This window comes from Zalophus californianus, chromosome 11 (assembly GCF_009762305.2).
Source record: "Zalophus californianus isolate mZalCal1 chromosome 11, mZalCal1.pri.v2, whole genome shotgun sequence".
In the NCBI taxonomy this organism is placed as follows: Eukaryota; Metazoa; Chordata; class Mammalia; order Carnivora; family Otariidae; genus Zalophus; species Zalophus californianus.
In genome coordinates, this window is record NC_045605.1 from 53,224,306 (window position 1) to 53,251,197 (window position 26,892).

Below are 26,892 nucleotides of genomic sequence, written 5' to 3' on the forward strand. Positions count from 1 at the left end.
GTAGAAAAAAAACCCAAGTTTTAATAGCAGGCATCTTTTTTTTTTTTTTTTTAAGATTGTATTTATTTATTTGAGAGAGAGAAAGAGAGCACAATCAGGGGGAAGGTCAGAGAGAGAAGCAGACTCTCTGCCAAGCAGGGAGCCTGACGCAGCCTGGATCCCAGGACCCTGGGATCATGACCTGAGCTGAAGGCAGACGCTTCACCGATGGAGCCCCCCCGGGCTCCCCAAATAGCAGGCGTCCTGATAGGATGATCCATGGTCTTCACCAGGCTGCAGATGGGACTACCCAGTTCAGGTGGATTGAGTCCTCTGGGCAATCCTCCCAAACCGTTGAGTCGGCCCAGAGTGTAGAAACGCTTGGTCCCTCATGGACATCGTACGTGGCCCGAGCAGAGTCCTGGGTATCCAGAAGATGCCCCCCCTGACCCCGGGCTCCTGGGTCAGCTGCTCCTGCTACCATGGCTTAGCGAAGAAGTGAAGGACAAAAGCAACACTCCCCTCTAAGGAAAGAGGATGGTCTCCTGCTACGTGTGAAATCTTCTGCAGGAGACTGCAGTCTATGGTGATTGGGACCCAACTCAACGCACTGTCTTATCTTGTTGATTTGTGGCCACTTTGGGGAAAACGAACAGAAGCAAAGGTGCTCTGTGCTTCATCCCACCCAGGCCTCTTAAAGGCAGTCCAGGAAACAATCACATTCCGCCCACCTAGGTAGGCAGGAAGGTGCTCTGGAAGCAGAAGGTGTACTGAGAGTATCAGGGTGTAGGGTTTCACATGCTGGGTCACAGCACGCTTTATGGTTCACCTGGAAAGAAAAAGAACAGGGTTTAGATTTTGTTTCTACCGCTTCCTAGCTGGGGGATTAGAGGCAAGCAGCTTAAATTCCCTAAAGTCTCCTTTTCTTGCCTGCAAGTCTGGAAGGATAATGCTTGCCTAACGCAGTTGTTTAGAGTTTCCATGAGATCAGATACCAGCCAGTCCCTAACACTCTGCCCATTGCTTGGCACGGAGTGAGGAACTTCCTCTTCTCTTCCAGCTCATCCTGTGCCAGCCTTGTCGAATTCATCTTCTTATAGCAGATCTCCAGTCATGTCACATCTCTGTTCAGCAGGCCTTGGTGGCTCCTAATTACTCATTGAATAACAGCCATCTTCTCTGGCTCGGTTTTCAGGGCCCTGTTTTTTGGAACCTACCTCCCCGGTCAGGTGCATCGTCCTCCCTTCCCTTCCACACAGCCCACATCCTGGTAAGCTGAGCTACACGCTTTGCGTGCTTTCCGCTGTGGTGCTTTGCTCCCTTGGACAGAGTACCTGCCCACCTAACACAGACTCTGGCGCCAGGCTGAGCTGAAACGGACAGTTGTCCAGTAAGTGCTCCCTGATCTGCCAGCCACGCTGGTCTCCTCGCTCCTCTGTCCCCTCCCTGGCTTTCATCTGTATCTGTCTTGCAAGACGGCCAGGCCTTCTCGTTCCTTGCTGGGCTGGGAGCTTCCTGAGGGCAAGATCTGCTTCCGAGTCACCAGTAGGTCCTGTATGACACCTCACCCTCACTACATGAACAAGTGAGTGAGTGAGCGAGGGAAGGAATGAATGAAGGCTCCAATCCCTTCCCAGCTGGGTTTCCCCTCCATCAAATGCTAGTTACATAAGCACCTCTGAGACGGTTCAGTCCACCCATGAGCCTTTTCCTTTCACTCATTGTGGCCCTTGTTGGAGTTACTTCGGAAAAGAGGGAATTCAGGGATATGAATTGAAGAGGAAATAAACAGAAGAAACGGAGTTGAGGTTTTCCCTAAAGCCCTGGCAAAGAGGAAGGTGGAAGGGAAGCTAAACTAGGTCTGCGGCCTCCCTAAAAGGGGGAGGGACCCCAAGGCCCAGGCCAGGCTCCAGAGCACAAGCTGTGGCCCGAAGCTATGGGGGCAGAGTGGGATTTTAAAACCAAAGAGAGGGGTTTGAGGGAGACCCTGGGTATTTTGTCTGAGTCACTGCCTAGGGCCAGGACCCCGGCAAAACCCTCCCGGCAAAGCCAAGAGCTCTGAGTCCTAAAATCCAGCAGGTTCTGGGCCTGCAGGGAGAGGTCCACACACAGGAGAAAGTGCCCATTGTTAGAGCAAAACAACCTCCTGCGGCTCTCTGAGACTTTGGTGCAGAAGCTTACAAGGAACAAGGCGTGGTAAATCGAAATTAAGGGCATGAGAGCCATGACTGCTCATTCAAGATGCCTCAGATGATAGTCCTGTGCTCTGTAGCGTGCTGCCTATTGCTTATTACAGTGACTGTAGTGAGATTTTTAAAGGCTTTTCTTGGTGTGCCTCTAGACTGCGTCAATTCTGTTTCTGCCCGGCAGGTCTTCTGTTCTGGGGTGTTCAGGAGCCTGACCCCTGAGGGCGCGGAAGGGACAGTCTGCACTGGGGCCTGGTCAGTGTTCTTGCCTGTTACAGTTCCTTTTTGATCAGAATAACAATTTACAATAAAGAAACATGAAATTCAGATGAAGCTAGCACAGTGTCACACTTCAGAAAATTGTATTTTTAGTAGAGATGACCACTAATTCCTCACCTTATAATGGACAATCCTGTCTTCTTAGCTAGGGCCCTACCTATATTTGGCAAATAGGTATTCAGGGATTTTCTAAAAAATAATTTTTACCTCAGATGCCTAAATGCATCCTTCATGCCTTCTTCAGCCTAGTGCGTCTTCTGTATAAAAAGGCATTTTGTGGTGTTTTCAGTGGCTGTGCAGGAGAAAGTAAACAAATCTTACGTCTGTGAGGGCCTGTGTTCAAATTTCATTCCCCCTCAGCAACGACCTGAGGCAGATGACTTAGAACTTAGAGCTTCCCCTTACTTTTCTTCTGAGTAGGGTGGCATTTCTTTTCCTCATTTCATCAGCCCTTATTGTGTGCAGGTATCTCCTTAGGCACTGAGATCGCGGATGAATCAAATTCACCATCGTAGAATTCTAGGGGCAGAGAGGACCTCACCAGTCACCAGGTTCAGAGTTTCCCTGTTTCACACGAGGAAACCTAGGCTCAAAGAGAGGATATTTGCTAGAGGTTCCAGTGTGACACACAGATGTGCCAGAGCAGAACTCTTGTATGTGAGGAACTCGGCGCAGGTGACTCCCAACACAAGCCCATGTGGTATATCCCAGGGAAGGTCGCCATTTTATAGGGCAGGCCACTAAGGTTCAAGGAGGTTCGGTGACGCATTTATTTGCCTGGTGAACCAATGATAGAACTGCTGAGGGGGGCCAGGGCCTCGTGCCCATCCCCCATCCCCCACCCCCACCACAGCACCCATTTGGTCCGTCTTCATAAAACGATTCAGTTCACCTCTGCTACAAGTCCTTGAAGGGCACTAGGGTCATATAGAGGACTGATCAGCAGTCCCTGCCCTTGAGGGATTTGGTCAGACAAGACCATTACTCCCACAGCCCAAGATGAAATGGGGGAATAGAGGAATGTATGCCAGAGCTGTCCAGGAAAGCTGCATAAAGGAATTACATTCCAGTGGGATTCACCCGGTATTTGGGACCCCCCTCGTCCCCCCACCCCACTCCCGCCGCTTCTCTTCCTTGCTGTGGCATCAGGAACAAGCCCCACCCCCCACTGGCATGTGTTTGCAATGGCTGCTGGGGAGAAATCTGTGGGAAAGGGTCCAGGGCATCTTGCCACCTCACTCAGTAGGGTCTGTGTTCTCTGCTTCAACAGAAAGGATCCTGCCTTGTCCTCCAGGATCCGATGGCCCTGGAGAGAGGGCTGCAGGGCCCAGGGACACTGCTGACTCTTCAGAACGTGCTGACATGGAGCCAGGTCAGTCCCCTTGTCTGCTCTGATTTTCTGTGTCATCAACTGCAAACCTGTGGTCTTAATGAGAAATGCCATCTTGGAATCTGAAACCATGCATGCTTTTTGGTGGAAGGCTTTGGCCACTACGCAGCATGGGGAGTAACAGGAGGTCAGGCCAGAGTGGGAGGTATCCTTGTTGGGGAGCAGACACAGTAGGCGGCACGGTGGGTGCTGGAAGCCCAGGCAGCAGCCAGCACAGTTGGAGGGCAGGGCAGGCAAGGCCTAGGCATCCAGGTGGGAGGTACTGTGGGCGCTAGCAGCCGGGTAGCACCGTGCAGGTCCGGGACCATGGCGGGGGTGCGGGGGGAACAGGGGCAGCGGTGGCCATCAGAATCATTCCAGAATCCAGGAGACCAGGGGCAGGGTCCAGAGTCGGATGGTTCCCTGTTGAGCTGAGCTGGAGTGAGATCAGAGACATAGTTGAGAGTGTGGTAGGAGGAGCTGAATGGGTGGCTGCCAGGACAGGGGGGCTGGGGGCTGGGCCAGCCCGCCAGAACGGCCCTTCTGAAGCTTTTCTTCATGTTGCTATGCAGAAGAACAATGACAGAAACAGTACAGAACACCTGGGTTGCATCAGGAAAATGGAAGGATGTTTCAGGCTAGAGAAGGTAGCATCATAATGGAGGCTAGGTCATGATGAAGAAGGCTGAAGAGGCAGAGGAGCCGGGACTCGGGACCCAGGACCCCAGGAAAGAGCCCTGCAGTGAAAACCTCCTGTGAACCAAGCACTTTTTCTTACCTGCCAAGCAATCTTGCCAGGTAGACGTCTGAGTGTCTCTAGGCTCGGTTATGCTCCAGTAATAAGGTAACTCCAGAATCTCAGTGGCTCGACAGAGCAAAAGTGTATTTCTTGTTCATGTTCCATGTCCAACCGAGGGAGGTAGAGGACTCTGCCCTACCGAGCGACTCAGGCCAGGTTGATGAAAACTCTGCTGGCTTGTAGGGATACCTCCTGGAACATTCAACCACCTTGGTCTCTGCAGTCAAGGCCGAGAACCGGAAGGCAGAGCGCTGGCCCTTAAATGCTTTGGTCCAGAAGTCACCTGCAGCCCGCAGGCCCAAACTAGCCACGTGGTCCTGCCTAACTTCTAGGGCTCTGGGAAACGTGGGGGAAATCAGGTTATTTGACGAGAGTAACTGTCTCTGCCACAGGAGGTATTATTTGTGTCTAACAAGCAAGAAAATCGAGGTGCAGAGAAATTAACTGTGTTGTCTGAGGTCTTCCAGCTAAAAAAGTGCTAAAGCCTAGATCTTACATAACCTCTGATTCAGTCATTTATTTGGCAATTCGACAAAGGCGTACTGAACACTAACAATAAGCCTAGCACCACGCAAGGCTGTGGGCATAGCGCAGGGGATGAAAGCAGAGGTAGCTCCTGCGCTCAGCCTGAAAAATGTGGAAGTACAAACCGGGAGGAGCACTCAGCCGTACCGACACAGCTGTCTGAGGAGAGCTGTTAAGATTATTAGCTTTTCATGTAGAAGGACGAGTAAAAACGGGGTCATGTCTATTGAGGCCTTGTGCCAAGTACTTGATTTGTGCATCTCATTGAACTCAGGGAGCCCCATGAGGTAGTCCTTATCATCCCATTTTTAAGATAAGAAACCTGAGGTCCACTCATTGAAGTAAGATAACTAAGCTAAAGGTGAACGCGTTGCCCCCAACCTTGCTTGCTTGTAATGCATGAACAGTGGAAGAAGAAATTGAACCTTGCCACCCCCACGCCACTGAAACCCAGGGAAAATGCTCTCCCCTTCCTCCTCTAAACTCTCCATCCCGGCCTTTCTCCCCCTGGCTCCCCCAGCGTCCTGCTGGTGTCACATGTGAACACAGCTCTCAGCAACAACAGAGGAGGCCTCATGGAGGCCAGACGCTGGGTCGGTCACTCATCCCAAGTTGGTGCCGCCTGTAGAACTGGGCCCACAGCAAGGCTTGTTGAACTCGAGGAGGGAGGGAAGCAGTCACAGAAATGAAGGTAGTGGGATCTGAGTCTGGCAGGATGGGGTCAAATCTGAGCCTTGGCACAGGCAGATCCTTCTGTCTAGAATGTTCTCCTTTCTCTCGCTGGCCTTATCTCCCCTCATCCCTCCCGTTGTACACTGTGTTATATGTACACTGACTCCATCACTTCTCTGCCCTCCTCAGCTTGTGTGACCACCTCCTCTGTCCCCACACTGGTCCAAGCCATGGTCTCGTACCTGGATTATTGCAGTGGGCTCCTCATGGGGCTCCACTTCCATCCTTCTCTCCAGGACTCTGGCACCGGTCAGATCAGAATCACTTCTCTGCTCAAAACCTGCTGTGTGCCCCCATCTTTGGCAGAGGAAAAGCCAAAGGCCTCACAGTGACCCACTAGGACCTAAATGAGCCAACCCATCTCCTGTCCCACCTCATCGCCCCCGTGCACCCCTCACCCACGCCGTTGGCCTCTTCACTGTTCCTTGAACCATAAACGCACTCCCACCTCAAGGTGGGGCATAGATGCCTTTTTTCCAGTCTTGGGAAAGATCTTCAGGCAGAGGGACAGCATTGAACAGACCTCCACATTGCATCCGAGGGAGCAGAGCACACATAGGCTGAGAGGTGCCCAACGAAGTGTTGGGGGCTCGGGGACCCCCCCAACTCCGTGCAAGGAGCCACCCTCCCAGTCCAGGCCTTCCTGTGCCCTGTTCCATTGGCTCTTGTCCATGTGACACTTCTCTCCACCTGCTGCATCATCTGTTACTCTGTAAGCTTGTCTGTGGGCTGTCTTCCCCCGTTGGAACATAAGCTCCACAAGGGCAGGGATTTACTTTGTGCTGTTCCTGAGTGTTCTTACTCCTGGAACAGGCGCTCAGTAAGCACATAGCGAATGAGTGAATGAATAAACAAATACTTTCCACAACACATTCCATATCGGTATTTGCTTCCACGCCATTGTCACCCTCCTGCCTTTATGTATGTTATTCCGAACTCTTCCTGGAATGGCCCCACTGCCCTTCTCCCCGCAGCTAACCTCTCGCTCTTTCTCAGGTGGGCCCAGTTTCTGTAGCAGCACACAGCCCCAGCATTATCTCGCCATCCCCCTGAGCATGGAGCTGTCAAGGGCAAGCGCAGCTCCTCGTCCTTGAGCCCCTCCCCCCTACGCCCGGGGCACAGCTAGAGTCCTGCTATCGTTTGCTGGCTTGAGCCAAGTGGACCAGAGCACCATGTAGAATTGCAGCCCTGGGGCTACCGCTCTCCTCTCCTGCATGTCACCTCACCCACAATCAGGAGGCAGGGAGCCCTCGCTGCCAATTCAGTCACCTCCTGCTTAACGCCCGCCTCAGAGATCAGGAAGATGAGGCAAATGGGACACTAACGAAATGCAGAGAGAAAACTAAATCCGGAGGTGTTGCAAACATCGAGGAGGAGGGAGACTGATTTAAAAGGATCTCTCCAGGGTGGGAGGGGGAGTGCAGTGTGGGACTGCAGAGCCCCGGAGTTAGTGTCCCCATGTCCCACCTCTGACACCTGCACGTGGGGTGGCCTGCATGATCCCTGTAGCTCCAGGGGCTTCACCTTTCTGACTGTAAATTAGGAGCCTTTTACTTGATTGATTTGTTCATTCCCACCTTCCCACCAACTTGCCAAAAAAGATTTGAGTGGGTTAACAATCTTAACTTGATTAATTAATGAAGACCAAGAGCAGTTAATGCAAAATTAAGGTAGAAAGTAAGAGAAAAAAGGGAAGGGGAAGGGACACCTGGGTGGCTCAGTTGGTTAAGCGTCTGCTTTTGGCTCAGGTCATGATCCCCGGGGTCCTGGGATCGAGTCCCACATTGGGCTGTCCACTCAATAGTGAAAGTGAATCTGCCTCTCCCTCTCCCCCTGTGATCTCTCTTTCACTGTTATCTCAAATAAATAAATAAAATCTTAAAAAAAAAAAAGGGGGAAGGGGAGAAGAAAAAGATTTCCAGGGCTGCTCAGAGAGGGGGTTCTGGGAAAAGGGTTACAGGTGGGGCGGTGGATGCTGACGACCTTTAGGGTTGGAAGAGCTCTGGTCAAATGGTAGTGATGATGACCAGTGTTTCAGAACATTTCACATCCACTGTCTGATCCTTCAGTTATAGGCATTGTCTGCTGTGTGCCACGGACCGCCACAGGGCATTTTTTTTTTCTCTGTCCCATTGAATGCTCACAGCGCCCTGCTAGATGGTCTTTTAAAGCCCATTTTCGAGATGAGACAACTGAGTCTCAGAGGCACTGGTCATCTCTTCAGCAAATGGTGCTGGGATGATGGCTATCCACACGCAAAAGCGTGAAGTTGGACCTTTCCTCACACTGTATACAAAAATGAACTCAAAATGCTAAAGCTGTAAACCCTTAAAAGAAAACATAGGCATAAATGCTCATGACCTCAGATTAGGCAGGCAGTGGCTAGGCACACACAAAAAGGAGGAAAACAATACGTAAATTGGACATCATCAAAATTAAAAATTTTTGTGCTGCAGAGAACACCATATGGGAAATAAAGATGAGCCCGGAATGGGAGAAAATATTTGCAGTCATAGATCTCACGAGGGATTTTTATTGCAGAATATATAAAGAACTCTTAAACTCAGCGATAAAAAGACAAAGGGCCTAATTCAAAAATGGGCAAAGAGTTTGAATAGGCATTTCTCCAAAGGAAACAACAGAAATGGCCAATAAGCACATCAAAAGATGTTCCACATTTTTAGTCATCAGGGAAATGCCAATCAGAGCCATTGGGTTATTTGTGTGGACCCGGCCTTCCTAACAGCGAAGGCTCCTGACCACATACCTCCCTGAGCTTAGGGAAGGGGTTACTGAGTGAGAGGCAGAGTGAGAGGCCTAGTCTGCCGCTCAGGTTTTCACAGGAAGAGGAAGGAAAGGGAGGAACAGAGAGAAACAGGCAAGACAGAAGGGTCCAGCCAGGGACAGACTGCCTGTGGGCTCTTTTCCCGGTAAGGGGCAGAAATCGCCATCTGACAAGGCTTCCCAGGGCCAGTTATGCCCCTAGCCCTCTTCACAGAACGCCCTAAAGCAGTGGTTCTCAAACTGTCTGGTTTCGGGACCCTGTTTGACTCTTCCAAATTATTAAAGACCCCAAAGAGTTTTTGTTTATGTAGATTATGTCTATCAAAATTTGTCATGCTAGTGATTAGCACTGAAAAAAAAAAGTTAAAATCATTATTTATAGCTTATTTAAAGTAATAATAATAAACCCTTACATTAACATAAATAACACATTTTTTATGAAAATGACTTTTCCACAACAAACAAAAAATGTGTAGAATGGCATTGTTTTACATTTTGGCAAATCTCTTTACTATTTGGCTTAATGGAAGATATAGCTGTTTCTGTATTCAGTCTGGAAAACTCCACTGTATACCGATAAGAGAACAAGGATGAAAAGGGCAGTATTTTAAGTAGTCTTGACCTCACCGACTTCCCGAAAGGGTCTCAGGGACCTGCGAGGATCCCTGAGCCACACTTTGAAAGCTGAGCACGAAAAGTAAGGTCCTTGTCAGAGTCCAGCAGAGAGTGCAGAACAGGTGTCTGTCAGCCTAGTAAAGACAGGAAGAGAAGTGAGGACAGTCTGAGTGGAGAGGTGACAAGAATCTGCCTGCACTGAGGCCTGGCTGCCCTGGGGAGGCCTCAGGTCTCAGGCCTTTTGCACGTGATATTCTCTTGGCTCAGAACGCCCTCTCCATCTTGGTCTATTGGCGAAATCCTCCTTGTGCTTTAGGATTAACTTTGGACGCACCTGCCTCTGGAAAGCCTTCCTTACCATCCCTAACATCTTCAAGGCTGAGTTAAGCCCTCCTCCACACCCAGCACCGTGATGGGTGCCAGCAGGGTGAGCACTGTAACAGGGGAGTGGCTGGGAGGTTGAGGCCTACTGGTGGAAGCCTTGGGGTCCCAGGCAGAGGAGCTGGGGCCTTTTGCTATTCTTGTTTAAGAAGTCAGAAGCCACTGGAAATTTTTTCACAAGCATCTACTTGATGGTGTACAAATTTATAGGTACAGAGGACAGCGGTCACCAAAGGGCAGAGAAAAGTCATCCGCTACTAATTCTAATTCACTATCAACTAAAGGAATCCCAGCAATCTAGAAGAGAGTGGGGAATGAGGAAGAAGAAGGAAGAAATGAAACTAACAGCTAATTGAGCACTCACTCTGTGCCAGGCATGTGTCATGTTTATGTAATCATTAGAGCAGTTAGGGGCATCTTCCCCATTTTACAGATGAACAAACTGAAGCACCCTCCCTCCTCCCCTCCCTAAGGATCCCTTGCTAGTAAGCGGCAGAACTGGGATTCAGACACAAGTCAGTCTGCTTCTAAAGCTCGTAATTGCTTTGGCCACCACGCCACATGGGCTTGGCACCATGTGTCTGACCTCGAGTGTTTACTGCTACCACCCTGATAGAAATGAGTGCTTCTATCATTGCTTTCCAAATACACTGGTTTGCCCTTAGAAAGTTGAACAAGAACACTGGTTATGCCTCTTTGTTCCACCATGGCAGCTTCCTGGCACATAGCAGATAGTCCAGAATCTCCACTTTTGTATTGCTTTCTTTCCATAGAAGACATGGCCACGGTGGAGATGTTAACCCAGTGGAGATACTCATGAGTTATCAAGCGGTCAGGCTCTGCCCAGAACTGGCCATTCTGGCTAGAGACAGAAACCTGGGAAGTCAAAGGGCTTGGAACAGATACGTTATTCTTCTCAGGATCAGGCTGGAGAAATAATCCTCTGCGGCACACCCTGGTTCTTCAACAAATACTCAGTGTGGCAACCCAGGCTGATGAGGCTGAGTGTACTGTCGCATCTGGTGCCAATTAGGTCAGTTAAGCAAGGATAAAGGAACATTTATTGAACTCTTCCTGTGGGGTAGTCTCTAGGCTAGGCACATTGCATGTTTTTATCCTCATGATGAAAACCTTTATGTTTGGGGCTCAATGAGATAGAAGTATCTCCATTTTCCAGTGCCCAAACTGAGACACAGAAAAGTATCTTGCTCGGGGACATAGATGTCCTAGGACGTGGAGGAGCTGGGTCTGTTTGGGAACATCACACTGTCCTCCCCGTGAAGAGAAAATGTGGAGTCTGGTTCCAGCAGGGTGATTCATGAGGCTCAGTGGCCACCGAAACCCTTGTGCTGGTGTCAGGCTTGTGCTCCCCAGACCATCTGTCCTCCCTGGCTCCTTTTCTCTCCCTGAGTTTGCACTTTCAATTTTTACTCAGAGCACCTGGAATGGCCACCATGCTACCATGCCACTATCATCTTTCAGCACCAAGTATCAGCTTCTTCAAATTCCTGGGCCACTTGAGCTTAGGGAGAATGAGATAGGAGGAGCAGGTGACTTATGAAATCCGAAAGGTGTCACAGATTGAGCTTGAAACCCAAGAGTTCCCTATTTGCCCAAAAGAGGAATTCCTCTAGGCAAGCTCTTCTGGTCCCAGCCTTCGATGCTTCTTTGCGAAGCCGGATGTGGAATTCTGCCCTCCCCGAGGCGACACAGCCACTGCTCCAGAGGTGGCTGTCCTTCTGAAACCCCTTAAATATCTTTGTTTCCCTGTCCCCATCCTCGGGTGGTACTGCTGCTTCTCAGCCCAGGGTATGCAGAATGATCACAGAGCCATTGACCAGCCGCATGCCTGGTTGATTTCCAAATGGGAAGGTCAGTGTCATTATCCTTGGTGGATTCAATGACCAAATCCTCCTCATGGTACGGCTCGCTTCCTGTTGCTAACTGCATCTTCAGCTGCACATCTCAGCGGCCAGTTCAGCCGAAGCAGCAGGTCATGGCCCAGAGGCTCCTCTCTGAGGCTGCGGACCTGCATCGCTGCACTGACTTGACTTACCTGCTGGGAAGTGGATGTCTGCAGACCTCTTCTACCCACCCCCCCGACAGCTTTTGTGAAAGTTCCCTTGGTGGAAAAGAGCAGTAAGTCAACATCTGTGAGTACAGAATCCTTTGCCTCTTTGGATTCTAAGCATGGCAGAAAAGCCGAGTGTGCAGCAAACGCCCCAGTGGTGAGAACGGACATTCTGGAGTACCTATTACATGTCAGCCACTGAGCTCGGCATTTCATGGTCCATTTCCCCCTCACAACTACTGGTGAGGTAAGCATTGTTGTTTCTGATTCACAGAAGGGGCCGTGGAGCCTCAGAGAGGGTCAGGGACTTTCAGTCACACAGCTGGGAGATCGGGGAGCCTGGAGCTGAGTCAAGGTCATCTGCTGCAGGACCCGACTTCCCCCCACTGGGCTGAAACGGTAACAGGAACCACAGCAACGAGAGGTACTGTCCGAGGAGTGCTCGCTACTGTCCGGACTTGTAATAGCTCATGTAATCCGTTTGTGACAACCCAGGGGTGTTAGGTACTCTTATCACCCCCATTTTAGACACGAGGGACCCACGGTACAGAGAAGTGGGCTTTCAGAATGAAAACTTTTCCAAAGGGTATTTGGAAGGTGAGCCCCAGCCATCTGCCAGTTTGCTGCTCTTTCATAAATAGCTCTTGTCTAAAATAAGCACAGGCCTTGTTCATAGAAGGCACTTCATGTTTGGTTATTGATAATTAACTTCACGGTATTCTTAGCCCCCCCCGCCCCCCCCCCCCCCCCCCCCCCCCCCCCCCCCCCCCCCCCCCCCCCCCCCCGCACTGGAATGGCTATTCTGGTCACTGTTGATAGCCTCTGTGGGCCACTGAGCTGCCGCTTGCCATGGGAGACTTCTGATAGGTCAGAGAATCCTGGTCCTGGATCCCAGATGTTAGAGTCCAGAGCAGAGACTCTGGAAACAGACCGGTGGAGACCAAGCATGGCCTAACAGCTCTGGACTCTGGACCAGTTACTTAATGCCTCTCTGCCTCAGTTTCCTAATATGTGAATTGGGTATAATAGGAGCCCATGCCTCAGTGGGTTATCACAAGGATAAAAATCATATAAAACACTGATAGTCAAGGGTAGCACAAAAAAACAGGTGCCCAGTGACTGTGATCGGTCATATTATAGAAGATTGGTTTATAGAGTTGGACTCCTGAGGTGATCTAGGTCTACCCTTTCACTTGCAGGTGAGGAAACTGAGGCCCAGAGACAGGTGGTGATTGGCCCAAGTCACACAGCATTTTCTGATTCCAACGCCCAAGTTTATTCCAAAACTGTAAGCCAGATTTAGAACAACAGTCTGGAAGAGCCCATACATCAGCTTTCCCATTTCTAGAAGTTTTAGTTGGTTATCTTTCAGTCTGCTTTATTTTCCTTGATAGTCTTTTCTTTGTTTATACTTTCACCACTTTGACATATTTCTTTAAATATTGTACACATTTCATTTTCTGCATCTGATTATTTTAGTACCTGTCGCATTCCTAGGTCTGATTGATTTGTTCATTGTTTCTGCTCTCTCTTGCTCATGGTGGCTTGTTTTCTTACATGCTCTGTGATTTTTTTAAATTGTGCATTTATGATTGCTAAAACTTTGTGCGATTCCTTTGAGGCCTGAGTTGAAAATTCGTTCCTCCAGAAAGGGTTTGCATTTGCTTCTGCCAGGCACCTGGAGGAACCACCAACTTGGGGTTGCTTTAAACACTCAACTCGGATTGGGTTTTTTTTGGTTTTTTTTTTTTTTCTTCCGGCCACAAAGTAATACATAGTCAGGTTCCAGACCCACATGAGGGCCATTTTGTGATTGGAAATTCTCAGCCTTTTAAAAATTTTCCATCCCCTCTGCCCAGGCCTAGGGTCAAGTTTCCTTACTACCTCCACCTGCAAGGTGGGATTTTGTGTTTTTCTGATTCACCCTTTCCCCAAAGGGTAAATGTCTCCTTTCTGAGTCTTAGCCATAAGTGAGAGTCTCCGTTTCCCTTCCACCTTCTGAAGGACTGTGCCTTTGCTTCTTTCCTTGGCTCTTTAAGACCAAAGGCCCCAGGTCACTGAGGAGCAGCAGGTGCCCCCAGGCCCATCACCCACTCAGTGTTTGGGAACCTCTATGAATTCGTGCTGTCTCATGGTTATTTGACCTCTGAGGATTTCCTTCTCTTTCCTGACTGCTCAGCTCTGTATTTAAAAATAAATGTGTTTGTTTAATCTGGCATTTTTCCATACACTGTGTTAGGGTGAGTCGTCAGTCCTACTGTTGGAAATACAAGTGTGAAGTGGCCACCCCTGTCTTTCATTGGTGAGAGCATGGACTTCATCAGTTAGGGTCTCCCTGATTATTACTGGTTGATAGTTTATCAAATTTTTTCTCCAAGGTCCACAATGTGTGCCCAGAGAGCCAGGGGGGAAGTTTGCATACCATAGGCCAAGTCCATCTCTCAAAACATCCCTTCTCCCTGAGATCTCATCCTGTGCTCATCTCAGTACCCACAGGGGCCTTGATCAAGAACACTACTGTAGATGTTGCCCAATGAAAACTCTGGTTTCATGAAGGTGCCCAAAGGGTGCCACGTTCTGAAGACATGCCTGCATGCTGTTGCTTGATCCAGCCATCACTGATGTGCTCTTTGCTAAAGCATTAACCCAGTGCAGCAGAGGCAGCACAAGCGATTTTAAATTCATTTGCCCATGAGTTCATCCACTCCACATTCACTGAGCACCTACCACATGCTGTGCCCCTGTTAGGCTCTGGGATACAGAGATGGATAAGGTAGAATGGGGCTTAACCCAAACTCAGGTGGGCAGGCTTCCCATAGGAAGTGGCGAGTGAATCTAAAGTATGAGTAAGAGATAGCAAATCTAGAAGCGGAAAGGCCATGTCCCTCACAAGAAAACATGACATGCTCCCCTTGAGAATAAATGATCCAGCTAATTTTCCTTTCCTGTTCTTAGTCTGTGGGTAAGTAAGCCTTGCCCTCTTCCACTCTGGGGACAACACTCTGAGAACCACAGGTGTAATTTATACATTCTCAACAGGGGCACTATCATTCACAAGGGGGTGAAATTGGTTCTTGGAGAGTTGGGAGTGAAAAAATCTTTATTACAAGGGTTTGTGATCCTCCAATGGGCTAGTGTACATACACAGATATATTGTATATCTGCAGTATCAACACTTATAGGAAAGGGAAGGGAATTGGAAAAACAAACGTCTATTTGGCGGGGAGGGAAAAAAAGAGCCTTTTGACAGGGAGCGGGGGACATGGAGAAAGGCTGAAAGCCTCTAATGTAACTGTAAAAACAGGTAGCGTGACAGCCAGATATGCCTGCATCCAAAGCTGCCTCCCTCATCTCACAGCCTGTATAACCTTGGACACAATTAATTTCCCCAAGCCTCAGTTTCCTTACCTGTGAAATCAGATAAGATCTCCTCTCACAAGGCCATTCTGAGGTTTAAGGGAAATGATACATGTCAGTCTCCTGGCACTTAGTAGGTACTCAGTGACTGCTATGAGGGGCGAGTTCCTTGCCCCCACCCAGCCCAGCACACACGTTCAGGAGAGGGCCCAGACTGGATGAGATTTGTTGAACGAGTGGGTTTCCAGACAGCCACTGCTGCAGGCCTTGAGCATCCGCGCGTAGAATTCCATTCTCCGGGACCGTGTGAATGTGCAGGGTCCCAGAAGCTCTTGGAATTATCTGAGAGAGGGATGGGGTGATCCATGTGAGTTATCAAAGACAACATTTTCTGGTGCTTCCTTCAGAGACGCAATTAATATTCAGCCTGTTAGAGTGATTAACGTGAGGGAAGCCGAGACATCCAGGTGGAGTTAAAGCTTATTAGTGATTGTCTTTTAAGGGGAGAGTTTGGGTTTTCCCATGGGCTGTGAGTTAATCTGGGCGCCTCAACCTGGTCTCCTGGTGTCTCAGGCCTCTGAGCCCCCACTTAGGGAAGAAGCTATTGACCCAGGCCCACCCTGAGCAGGGTGTGAATAGAAGGGAGTGACGTCGGGGGAGGAGATAGCAGGGACCTTGGGGGAGGGAGGTTTGGATGGCCCTTCTTTGTCCCCCCCGTGGCTCCATGCTTCCCTCTGTCGCCTCACTGGTGCCCCGAGATGGCCTGTGTAGACGAGAATTCCCTGAATAACACCTGGCACATAACGGGCCCACAACATACATGTGTTGGATGATTCGCTTTGTCCCCACCCCATAATTATAACTAGCATCAGTATTTCATAATGTTACGTGTTTTACTGCATTATCTCCCTTGACCCTTACGGCAGCTCAACTATTCCGTTCCTTGTTCCTTCGTCAGAATCGTCCCCGTTTTATAGATACGGAAGCCAAGGCTAAGAGAAGTTAGGATGTTTTCCCAGATGACTAAAGCGCAGAGCCAGGGGAAGGCCGGGCTCCCAACGCTGGCCTCGCATCTACCACCCTAACTGGATCTCCCTGTGGGCAAGGCCGGCTGCCGGGTCAGTTCTGAGCCCCAGTGCCGGGCTCAAGGGAGGGAGGCCAGAGCCCTCGGGTCCAGCACTGAGTTCTCTGTCTCCCTCCCCGCCCCCCTTTCCAGCACCGCTGCTGCCTCCATGCCCCCCCGGGCCTGTCCCAGTCAGGCTGACCGGCGACAAGCCCCCTCCGTGTCAGTGACACGCAGCCGGCAGCACCCAAGCCTGGGAACCCGGGAGCACCGCCACGCTCCGTAGAACCGGGCAGAGGGGCCTTCTTCCCGACACCAGTTCAGTTTCCCTGCAAGGCCCGCCCTCTGCAGTGGGTTCGTTTTCTCTGCTCAGAATATGTCAGGGCTGGGCCAAGGGAATCCAAACGTGGCCTGGAGAAATGCTCTGCAGCTCCCTCACCCCTGCAGCCTCAGACTGCCCGCCTTACCCTACCCCCCCCCCCCCACCTACCACCAGGGGAAACACACACACACACACACACAAGACACGGAGTCAGCGGGCACTGGGGACCAACTAGGTTAGAAGATAAGAATCTCCCGCTTTATAAAGCACGTTGTGGTTGGCCAGTATTTTCTGGCACCTTGTTGCTGATCTTCACAACAGCCCGTTGCAGGGGTGAGGGTTGTTGCCATCTCAGCTAGGAAGGTGAGGGTTTGCCCCAGGAGGAAGTGCGGGGCTGGAGGGGCTTTGATGTCTGCTTGCCCCGCTCCTCCCAGCCTAGGCCCAGGGAGGAAGGCAGTGTTCTGCAGCTCACACAGGGGGCAAGGGGCAGACCCAAGGCTTGAACCTGGACCCTGCCGACTGCAACAGCTGTGTTCTTCCCCTGTCTTGTGTGGTCACGTCTCAGCGAGGGGAGACCCCGGGCAGCCGCTGGTTCCAGAGCAACGGGTAAAATCTGGGGAGACTTGAGGAGCAGCCAGATTTGGAGGACTGGCCATGAGGCTTTATTGCACTTGTGCCTTTCCTTGGAGGCTGTGGAGCAGGTTCTGATCCAGCCATGCCCAGTAAAAGAAGGAAGAGGCTCAGAAGAAAAGCAATAAAAGCAAGGAGCTGGGCCTTCAGAGATGTTGAGGTGGGAGCCCAGGGTGACCCTAAGATAGCATCCCTAAAACAGAGGTCTGTTTGTGACCCTCTGCACTTAATGATTTTCCGTGGTTCCCTTTGCCCTCCAGAGGAAGCCCACACCTCTCATTGTATCATAGAAGGTCTTGTATGACTTCTTTTCTCAGAAAAGTTTATCGTAAACAGCAAAGGACTCTGGGTTCAAATTCTAACCCTCCTCCTTTGCAAAGTGTATCCCCTGGAGCAACTTTCTTTCTTTTTATTATATTTTTTAAGATTTTATTTATTTGTTTGCCAGAGAGAGAGAAAGAGTGAGCACAAGCAAGGGGAGCTGCAGACAGAGGGAGAAGCAAAGCAGGCTTCCCGCTGAGCAGGGAGCCAGACATGGGGCTCAATCCCTGGAGCAACTTTCTTCACCACCCGGTTCCTCTGTAACTTTGTGTGTAAAACTGACATGACAATAATGTGTCGCTGTTGTTAGGATCAAGTGAGGTAACACAGAAAGCTCTCCGGCACCCACCTGCCCTAGGCCCACCTGCCCTAGGCCCTTGCCTTGCCCTGGCCTCTCTCCCACAGCAGGGGGCCGCGGAGCCCATGCTGGCTTCTGCACCCACATTGCAGTTCTCCAGGCATGAGGGGGCATTTCTGGGTGTTTCCGCTGGGACCTCTTGCAGGAAGGGTGTCTGAGGGCCAGGCCGCCCCAGTAGGTGTGTGTAGCATGAATCTGTCACTGTTCCATGCTCTGCCCAGGACCCGGAAATTCATAATTGGTGCCAGAAAAGGTTAAAGCTACTTGGACAGAGGGATGGGAGGCCCACTGAGGCCGGGGCTGCACCTGGCAGCAGCAGATACTATCAGGGCCTCATTATCCACCCACTGGCAACACCACCCCCCAGCTTGAGCCTCAAGTAAGAACATTCCCCCTCTTTTGTGTTGCCTTCCAACAGAAGATACGCTCTCTTTCCAGTGCCACTTGACTGCACTTCCACCTTCTTCTCAAGGGCCTTCAGGAGATGCCAGATTTCATTCTTTCTACCTTGAGCACTACCTCCTTTTCTTTGTGTTTTCCCCAGTTAGGAGCAGCTCCCCACCTACACGCAGGTTGGGGAAAGGGCTTTGTAGCCAAATGGGTGGCTCCGCTAGAAAATGGCCCCAGGGGCTGAAGGACCTGGACAGGCTTCCTCGCACCCACAAGAGGCTTAGAACCTCAAGGCAAACAGGTGCCCAGGTCCTGCTTCCTGAGGGTGCCTGACCTGCTGGGGGCCCAGAACCTTGGCCTCAGGTGTCACGCTGAGCCGTGCACCCCGGGCTGCACAAGGCTGGCCAACGTTAATGATATCTTTTTCTACATTCCTTCATTTCAATTATGAAATATTCTTTGCATCAAAAAGTAGGGCAAATAGTACAGTGAAAATCCAGATACCTACCACCCAACTGAAGAACTAAGACGTTAAAGTAGGATAATAGCCAAAACCTGGAACTCGTCCAGGTGTCTTTCACGAACCGAAACCATCTGTGGTACACCCATGCCATGGACATTCCTCAGGGATAAAAAGGAATGAACTAATGACACCTGCAACATCTTGGGAATTTGGGTGGGGGTGGGGGGAGCTCAAAGATTACATAATGTCATGGGTCCACTGATAAGACAGTTTCAGAATGAAAAGAAATGTGAAGGTGGAGGTCAAGGTTAGTGGTTGACAGGGTTTAGGGACAAGGCTCAGTCCAAGGGGTTAGAAAGGGGAAGACAAGAGACCCTTGCCGGGAAGGAGTGCTCTCAGTGTCCTGACTGTGACGGTGGATGCACCACCTCTACCAGCCATAAAATTGTGAACTGGACACATGCATACACAAATACATGCAAAATTGGGGAAATCTGAATACAGTTGATGGATTGTATCAGTATCAATATCCTTGTGATAGCATTATTATGCCATTTCAAAAATGTTACCATTGTGGGGACTGGACAAAGTGCATAAGGGATCAAACTTTAATTAAGAGAAAAAAAGATGTTACAAGTGACTTCTAAAAAGAAACATTATAGATACAATTGCATACCCCATTGCCCCCACCCCCACCCCATCTTATTCCTCTCCTTCCTAAGAAGCTGCCACTATCCAGACTTTGGTATTGATCATTCCCATGTTTTTATATTTTTACTACATGAGTGTGTATACAAAAATAATAGATAGTGTCCTTTGGTATGTTTTTAAAGTTCGTATACATTGTATCTTCTGGAATTTACCCACTGAGTGTAATCCATTGTGTGACTATAGCAGAGCTTATTTACTTTCTTTTGTTGATGGATTGGTTATTTCCAGCCTTTTGGGATAAACTACCCATGTTCCCTGTGGCAAGAATTTGTCCAAGTTATACCCAAGAGGCACATGGAATGTCTGGGTCACAGGGCATGCGCATCCTTAGTTCTAGAAAACACCGCCAAACTTCTTTCTAAATTATACCTATTTATTCTCCCTCAAGCAGTAGGTGAGAATATCTGGGGCTCCGCATCTTCACCAACGTGGTAATGTCAGACTTTAAAATTTTTGCCAACCCAGTGGGTGTGAAATAGTATCCTCCTGTTTAAATTCCCTTGGCATCTTCTCCTATGAATCATGATTTTCTATGCCCACATCCTATCTCTTCTACCCAGACTAGAAGTTCCTAGTCACAGGCTCCTGGAGATAGGTACCTAGCACACAATAGGGGCTCAAGATTTGTGTAATGAATGGAAAAAAAGAATAATTCTAGATGACTTCACTTGGGAGAATCATAGTTGTTTTTTCTTCCTTTCTTTTTTTTATATGCAATCACAGGCTTTTAAAAAATAACATATTTGTTGAGATGTATCATATAATGCACCCATTTAAATGATTTTTAATTAGTACATTCCCAGAGTTGTACAACTATCACCACAGTCAGTTTGGGAACATTTTCGTCATTCCCCCCAAAATACTCATACCCCTTACAGTCACTCCAGATTTCACATTAACCCCCAGCCCTAGGCAACCACTAATCTGCTTTGTCTGTCTGGATTTTCCTATTCTGGACATTTCATGTAAAAGGAAATTTACAATTTATGCTCTTTTGGACCTTTTTTCACTTAGCATAATGTTTCTAAAGTTCGCCCATGTTGTAGCATGGATCAGGACTTCGTTTCTTTTTATGCCGAACCACATTCCATTGTATGGATGGACCACATTTTATTTCTCGATTCATCAATTGATTGATGTTTGCGATGTTTTCGTCTTTTTTACTACTGAGAATGACACTGCTCTGAACATCGACGTACAAATTTCTATGTGGGTATGTGTTCTCATTCCCCTTGGGCAGATACCTAGGTGAGGAATTACTGGATCACATAGTATCTCTAAGTTTAACCATTTGAGGAAATGGCCAGACTGTTTTGCAAGTGCCTGTGGCATTTTATGTTCCTACCGGCAGTGGAACAGAGTTCCAATTTCTCCATATCCTCCCCAATCCTTATTATTACACTTTTTTATTATAACTCAGTCGTGGGCTTTTGAATCAAGCAAGCTAGGCTGGAATCCCAGTTTTGTTGTTTACTAGCTATGAGATCGTAATTAACTTCTGCCTCCATTTTTTTTTTTCCTCTGTAAAATGGAATTAATAATAACAGCCACCTCTCAGGACAGTTGTGCGGCGAGATTAAATAAAACAATAGGCTTGTAAAGCCCTTAGCACAGTGTGTGATTCAGACAGCGCTCCTTGGAATGAAGTAACAGTGATAGCTTATTATTATGGGCCCTCTTTAGTCCACTGGCTTTCTGCCTGGGATGCTCTTAAAGTCACCTTGTACCTCTGAGAGCACCTCCTCTCAGCTGGCTTGGAGCTAAGCTGTGAGTGAAAGGCCCAGAGAGCTGCCCTTGGTTAATGCCCAGAGCTTATTGGCAGATGCCCGAACAGTTCATTGCTAGGGCAATTCCCAGAGCCTCCAGGGACCAGGACTATGTGCTGCCCCACCCCAGCAGGGGCTAACAAGGTGACTTCCCACCCTATGCGGGGCAGAGGGGCCAAGAACCTTAGCAGGCCCTGGTTTAGGAAGCCTCAAACTGGATCTGAGCCACTTTTTATGTAAATAGGTTTTCTCCCTCCTTTTCTTTGGCAGGAGCCCTAATTTTCATGCTATCATTTTTGCAGCAATCGCAAACATGATCTGTACACGCAGGCATTGTATGGGGGGAGAAAGATGATTACTTGCTGATTGCTACTGTTGTTCATTTCAGAGATGACTCCATGGGTGGGAAGGACACTGCTGCAGGCTGCGGCGGGGGTGAACAGCACAGTTCAGTAATACCAGGGCATGGGGAGGGAGGACAGGGGGACAGACCCTCACCTGGGGAGACCTGGCAGTCAGAGTGGCTGTGCTCGCCAGACAAGGAGTCTGTCCGTGGCATTGGCACAGCCAGCATGGTCAGGAGGCACAGACCCATCACCTTCACTGCCACCCACTTGCCCAGTCTGCCCCATCTTAGTCAGTGACCCGGGCATATGGGCGGGAGCCTGATTCTGCGGCTTGCTTTGTTCTGCACATTTAATCTCTCAAATGCATCCCCTCTCTCCATTATCTCACTCCTGGATCACTGCAGCAGCCCCCTCCGTGCCTCCCTGCCTTCCTGCCTCTAGACTTGCCCCACCCAGGGATCCACAATGGATCTCCAGCCCACAATGATCTTCCTGTGCAACTAAAGATCAGGTCGGTTTCCACCTTCAAACACTGCGATGGCTTCCTTTTGCCGGAGGATAAAATCCATCCTAAGCCACTTGCCCCACCTCTTCTCCATGCTTCTAGAGCTTACTATGACCTCTGCTACCGCACCAACTAGATCAGGGGTTCATTTATCCATCTTTCCCATTCATCCCTAGTTCTCTAAGGTCAGGAATTCTGGTTTATTTATGCAAGTATCCTGACATCTGAGAGAACTTCTGACTCACAGTAGGTGCCCAGTAAATGTTTGCTCCCCTTTACAAGTGAATAGTCATGAGGGTACCTGAGTGGCTATGCTGGTTGAGCATCCAACTTGATTTTGGCTCAGGCCATGATCTCAGGGTCATGAGATCGAGCACCATATTGGGCTCTGCACTCAGAATGGAGTCTGCTTGGGATAATGTCTCTCCCTCTCTCAGCCCCTCCCATCCCCCCCCCCCGCTTGCACTCTCTATAATAAATTTAATTAATTAATTAAACCTTTAAAAAGTCATGATTTTTAGAACTCATTTGCCTCAATTGTCTCTCTTGCTGACCTTCACCACTCTGAGATACAAACAGTAGCTGTTACTCCCATCTTACAGATGGGAAACCTGAGACTCAGGGAGGATGAGTGATGGTCCAGGGCTCCTACAAAGCAGGAAAAGGGCAGAACTGTCCTGACACACAGGTCTTCCAAAGGAGCCATTGCTAGAAGCCCATGAGGAAGGCAAGGCAGGTTACTATTGCCTGTGGTTCTCGAAGTGTGGTCCCTGGACCACCAGCATCAATATTGCTATTAGAAATATCAATTTGGGGCCCCACCCACAAGATTATAGACTAGCAAGTGGCCACGCCCAAACTTCCCAGCTACTATCTTCCTGCTAAGATCATATTCTCTGTGTTGTCCTATGTCCTGCTTCTGGGGTTACTAGTGTCCTTGACTCCTAGTGATGGGCTCTACTGCACCAGCTAACAGGAAAGCTCCCTCCTACAGACCTTCTGCAGCACAGTCGTTTCCTGTAAGGTCAGAAAACTGTGTAGGGCAGAATAGCACCCATCCTTCAGATATACTTCCTACCAAGACTGATGAAATGAAGTCTGACAAGTGTCTCTCCTGCATGACTCTGGGTGTGGAGGCAACCAGAGCATGAATCACTTGTAATGCCCCTGGTAGAGGCATTTCCAAGACAAGATAACCCCCAGGGTGGACAGAGACTGCATTGACAGGCACGAAGGTCAGAGGCTGAGTCTGTGCCTGGAGCAACAGCTTTGTCCTCTCCTGCCCCTGCCCTTGACTTTGAAACGTTCTGTCTACAATGATCTGCCTGGAATCAGAAAGCGTCCATGTGCCGGCTGAGCCAGAGAGAAGTGGGATGAAAATGGAAGTTGCCCACCCCCCCCCCTCCCCCCCCGCCGCCATGGTTTTGCTGGATGACCATATCCCTCCAGGGTGCCTTGCATGGGCACGCAGTTCTGAGGAGTAAGCCTGGAAGGCCCGGCCTGCGTCACTCTGATGTGTGACCTTGGACGACCCTCACCCTCTCTGGGTCAGATTTGCTCCGGTGCTAAGTCCCCAAGGCCCCTCCCAGCACTGATGTGGCATCTATGGCATATTCTGGGGGGACACTAGTTGCAATGGGAGTCTGGCTGGCTTTCTCCCAATTTCACAGATGGGGAGTCAGCTGATACCACAGGACAGAAGTCAACCCCAGCTGTTTCCGCTGACAATTGTCTGAAGACAAGGGGAGAAGAATTTCTGTGTCTCTGGCTTTGAAGGGCTGTTAAAGGTCATCTTGTCCTTTCCAATCTGCCTATATCCTAAGTCCCCGCTAGCCCCTCTGGTTCTCAAACTTTTATGCATCAGAATCACCTGGAGGGCTTGTAAAAAAAAATATGGATCGCTGAGCCTCACCCCCAGTTTCTGATTCACTTTGGGCTAAAGCACCAACCAGATTTTGCATTTCCAAGTTCCCAGGTGCTCCTGCTGCAGCTGCTGTAGCCGTCACAGCCGGGGACCGCTGCTCGGAGGCATGGTACCCGGTGGCCATCCTGTGTCCTGGGACCAGGAGCTTGTCTTTCGGGGCTGGCCCTTCCTCCCTCGCGCAGACACCCCTCAGATGGAGTTTGAAACCTGTCTCCCCTGTGGCTCCTACCCACTCTTCATAGTCTTCTTAAGACTTCCTGGCAGGTGCGAGTACATGATGGTGAGAACAACAGCAGTTACCCCCGCTCTTGCCAGGCGCTGGGCCAAGCATTTTGCATATGGCAGCTCGACATCTTGTTGAGTCCCTCCAGCCCCACGGGAATGAAAATATTTCTACCTCACAAGGTCACTGTAAAAATCAAAAGAATCAAAAAGCATGAAGTGACTTTGTAACCTTATAAACTGTTACAAGTTTTGTGTTTAAATCCTCCCTCAGTTTGCTAGGACTGTTATAACAAATACCGCAGATTGAGTGGCTTAAACAACAGAAATTTCTTTTTTCACTATTCTAGAGGCGAGAATTCCAAGACCAGGATGCTGGCCGCTTTGGTTTCTTCTGAGACCTTTATTCAGCTTACAGATAGCTGCTTTCTCCCTGGGGCCTCACTGGGTGGTCCCGGTGTTTGTGGGTACTAATCTCTTCTTACAAGGGTAGCAGTTTTATTGGATTGAGGCCCACCCATGTGACTGCATTTTACCTTATCTACCTTTCTAAAGGCCCTATCTCCAAATACAGTCACCTTGTGAGATAATGGGGGATAAAATTTCAACATATGAATTGGGGGCAAGAGGGACACAATTCAGCCCATAATGAACTTTTTTTTTTTTTTTAATCTTTTTTTCCCCCAAAGGTTTTATTTATTTATTTGAGAGAGAGAGAGAGAATGAGAGATAGCACAAGAGGGAAGAGGGTCAGAGGGAGAAGCAGACCCCCCGCTGAGCAGGGAGCCCGATGCGGGACTCGATCCCGGGACTCCAGGATCATGACCTGAGCCGAAGGCAGTCACGTAACCAACTGAGCCACCCAGGCGCCCCAGCCCATAATGAACTTCTAATTGAAACTTGATTAATGACTTTCTGTGTGACTACTGAGAATTCACCTAGCCTTTCTGGGCCTTGCCGTCTTGCTTTCTTTCTTTTTTTTTTTTTTTTAACGATTTTATTTTTATTTATTTGAAAGAGAGAGCACTAGCGGTGGGGGGGGCGGGGCAGAGAGAGAAGCAGACTCCCTGCTGAGCCTGGAGACGGAAGTGGGGGTTGAACCCTCATGACCTGAGCCAAAGACAGACTGAGCCACTCAGGTTCCCCTGGACCTTATTTTCTTCATCAGGGCCCAGGCTGAAATAATTCCAGGCACAGTGAAAGGATCCAAATGGGGGGGAAAAAAAGATGGTTCAACTTTCTGAGGAATTGAATTTGGAGAGTAAAGATGATCAGGATGGGAGCTGGCTGAGAATCAGAGGAGGAGGCCCTGTGTCCAGGCACCACTTTAGGCTAGAGGCGTGGGGCCCCGCCCACCAGAGGAGGCTTCGTTCTCAGCTTTGCGAGGCTTTGTGGAGGAGGCAGGAGACCCGGTCCTTGTGAGGCTCTGGCAGCATGCACCCCCAGCTCTCCGTTCACCAGCTGATCTGCTCCTGATCTGCAGAGATTCCAGCCAGGGTGCTGCCTTCATAGCCCTCTCTGTGAATTCCAGAACCTCCCAGGGGAGGGGTGAGTAGGAGAACATGGGCTTTAGAAACCAGCCAGATATCTAGCAGCAGGGGAATCATGAACTCAACTATAGTTCACGGAGTTAGCTGTCATTGTTATTGTTATTACAAGCATTTACTGAACAGTTAGGAGGGAAGTACTGCACTTTATCTTCCTAACAATCCTGAGATAGGTGCTATTATTGACCCCATTTCTTAAATGTGTAAACTGAGGCTTAAAGAGTTCACTTAGCTGCCCATGGCCTCAATACCTGTGAGTGAGAGAGTTAGGACTTGAACTCAGATCTTTCTGAAGCAAACTTAATGTGCTTAAACCTCTGTCCTGTTACACTTGCATTAAAACATTGTGTTGTGGGTAGATATTTAATAACATAGGAAAATACCTTTGATGTACTCAGTGGGGAAAAAAAATTAAAAATTCACTATCCCTATTCTATCGGGGGGGGCATATAGAGGGAGGGGAGGAGAGAGGAAGGAGAGGCTCAAATCAGTGGTTATTTCTGGACGGTGAGATACTTTTCTATGTTTTCCGTAGTACCTAGAATAAATATATATTACTTTTTACATCAAGGGAAAATGGATTTTTTAAAGTAGAAGCCGACAGACAAGGGATTTGGAAGGAGACAAACCTGGGTGAGAATCCCCGTGGTAGCCTCCCAGCGTCCGGAGCCACCGCCCTGTCTCTGGGTCCCTCTGAAGGATCCAGGGACTAGTAGGGAGAGACAAGGAGTCAGGAGTACACCTGATTGGGGTTCTATTTTTGAAAGAGCCCTGTGCTGGCATCCCCAGAGACAGAGCATGGTGTATTTCCCTGAATAACCACTGCTATTTTTAGAGGGCGCCAATGAACTGCACCCAAGGAGAGAGGGGGGAGGAGCTCCTGGATGCTTCTGGAGACCCTGGGGGTCCTGAGCTGAATCCCAGTCTCTTTCTTCAAACATGCATGCCCAGGCAGTTGGTCTTCAGCTTCCCTGCGCCCTTGGTTGCCTCGGTGGCACTGCAAGTGTCCTTTATGCTGCAAGGGCAGAGAGGGCTGGGGCACCAACCCATCGGGACCACTCTATGTCCTTGACGGGTGTGCTCCTTCCCAGCGTTGTCAGCCCCTGGGGCATGGGAGATGTCTGCGCTGGATGTCTCTGCCACAGCAAGAAAACAGGCAGGAGAGGATTACTCTTTGGGGGCATAGCCTCCAAGACGTGTTTGTGAAAATTTTTTGAGAGGGGCAGAAATCGATAGAGATTAGAGT

General features: G+C 49.4%; 1 protein-coding gene across 1 annotated transcript in view; it reads left to right on the forward strand.

Annotated features, from left to right (window-relative positions):
- TENM4 (teneurin transmembrane protein 4) overlaps positions 1–26,892 on the forward strand; it is a 711,368-nt gene that overhangs the window by 219,899 nt on the left and 464,577 nt on the right. The window contains exon 3 of the mRNA XM_027580077.2: positions 3,715–3,816. Coding sequence (XP_027435878.2) covers positions 3,807–3,816 — 10 coding nt within the window. The 5' untranslated portion in view covers positions 3,715–3,806. The remainder of the gene's footprint in view (positions 1–3,714; positions 3,817–26,892) is intronic.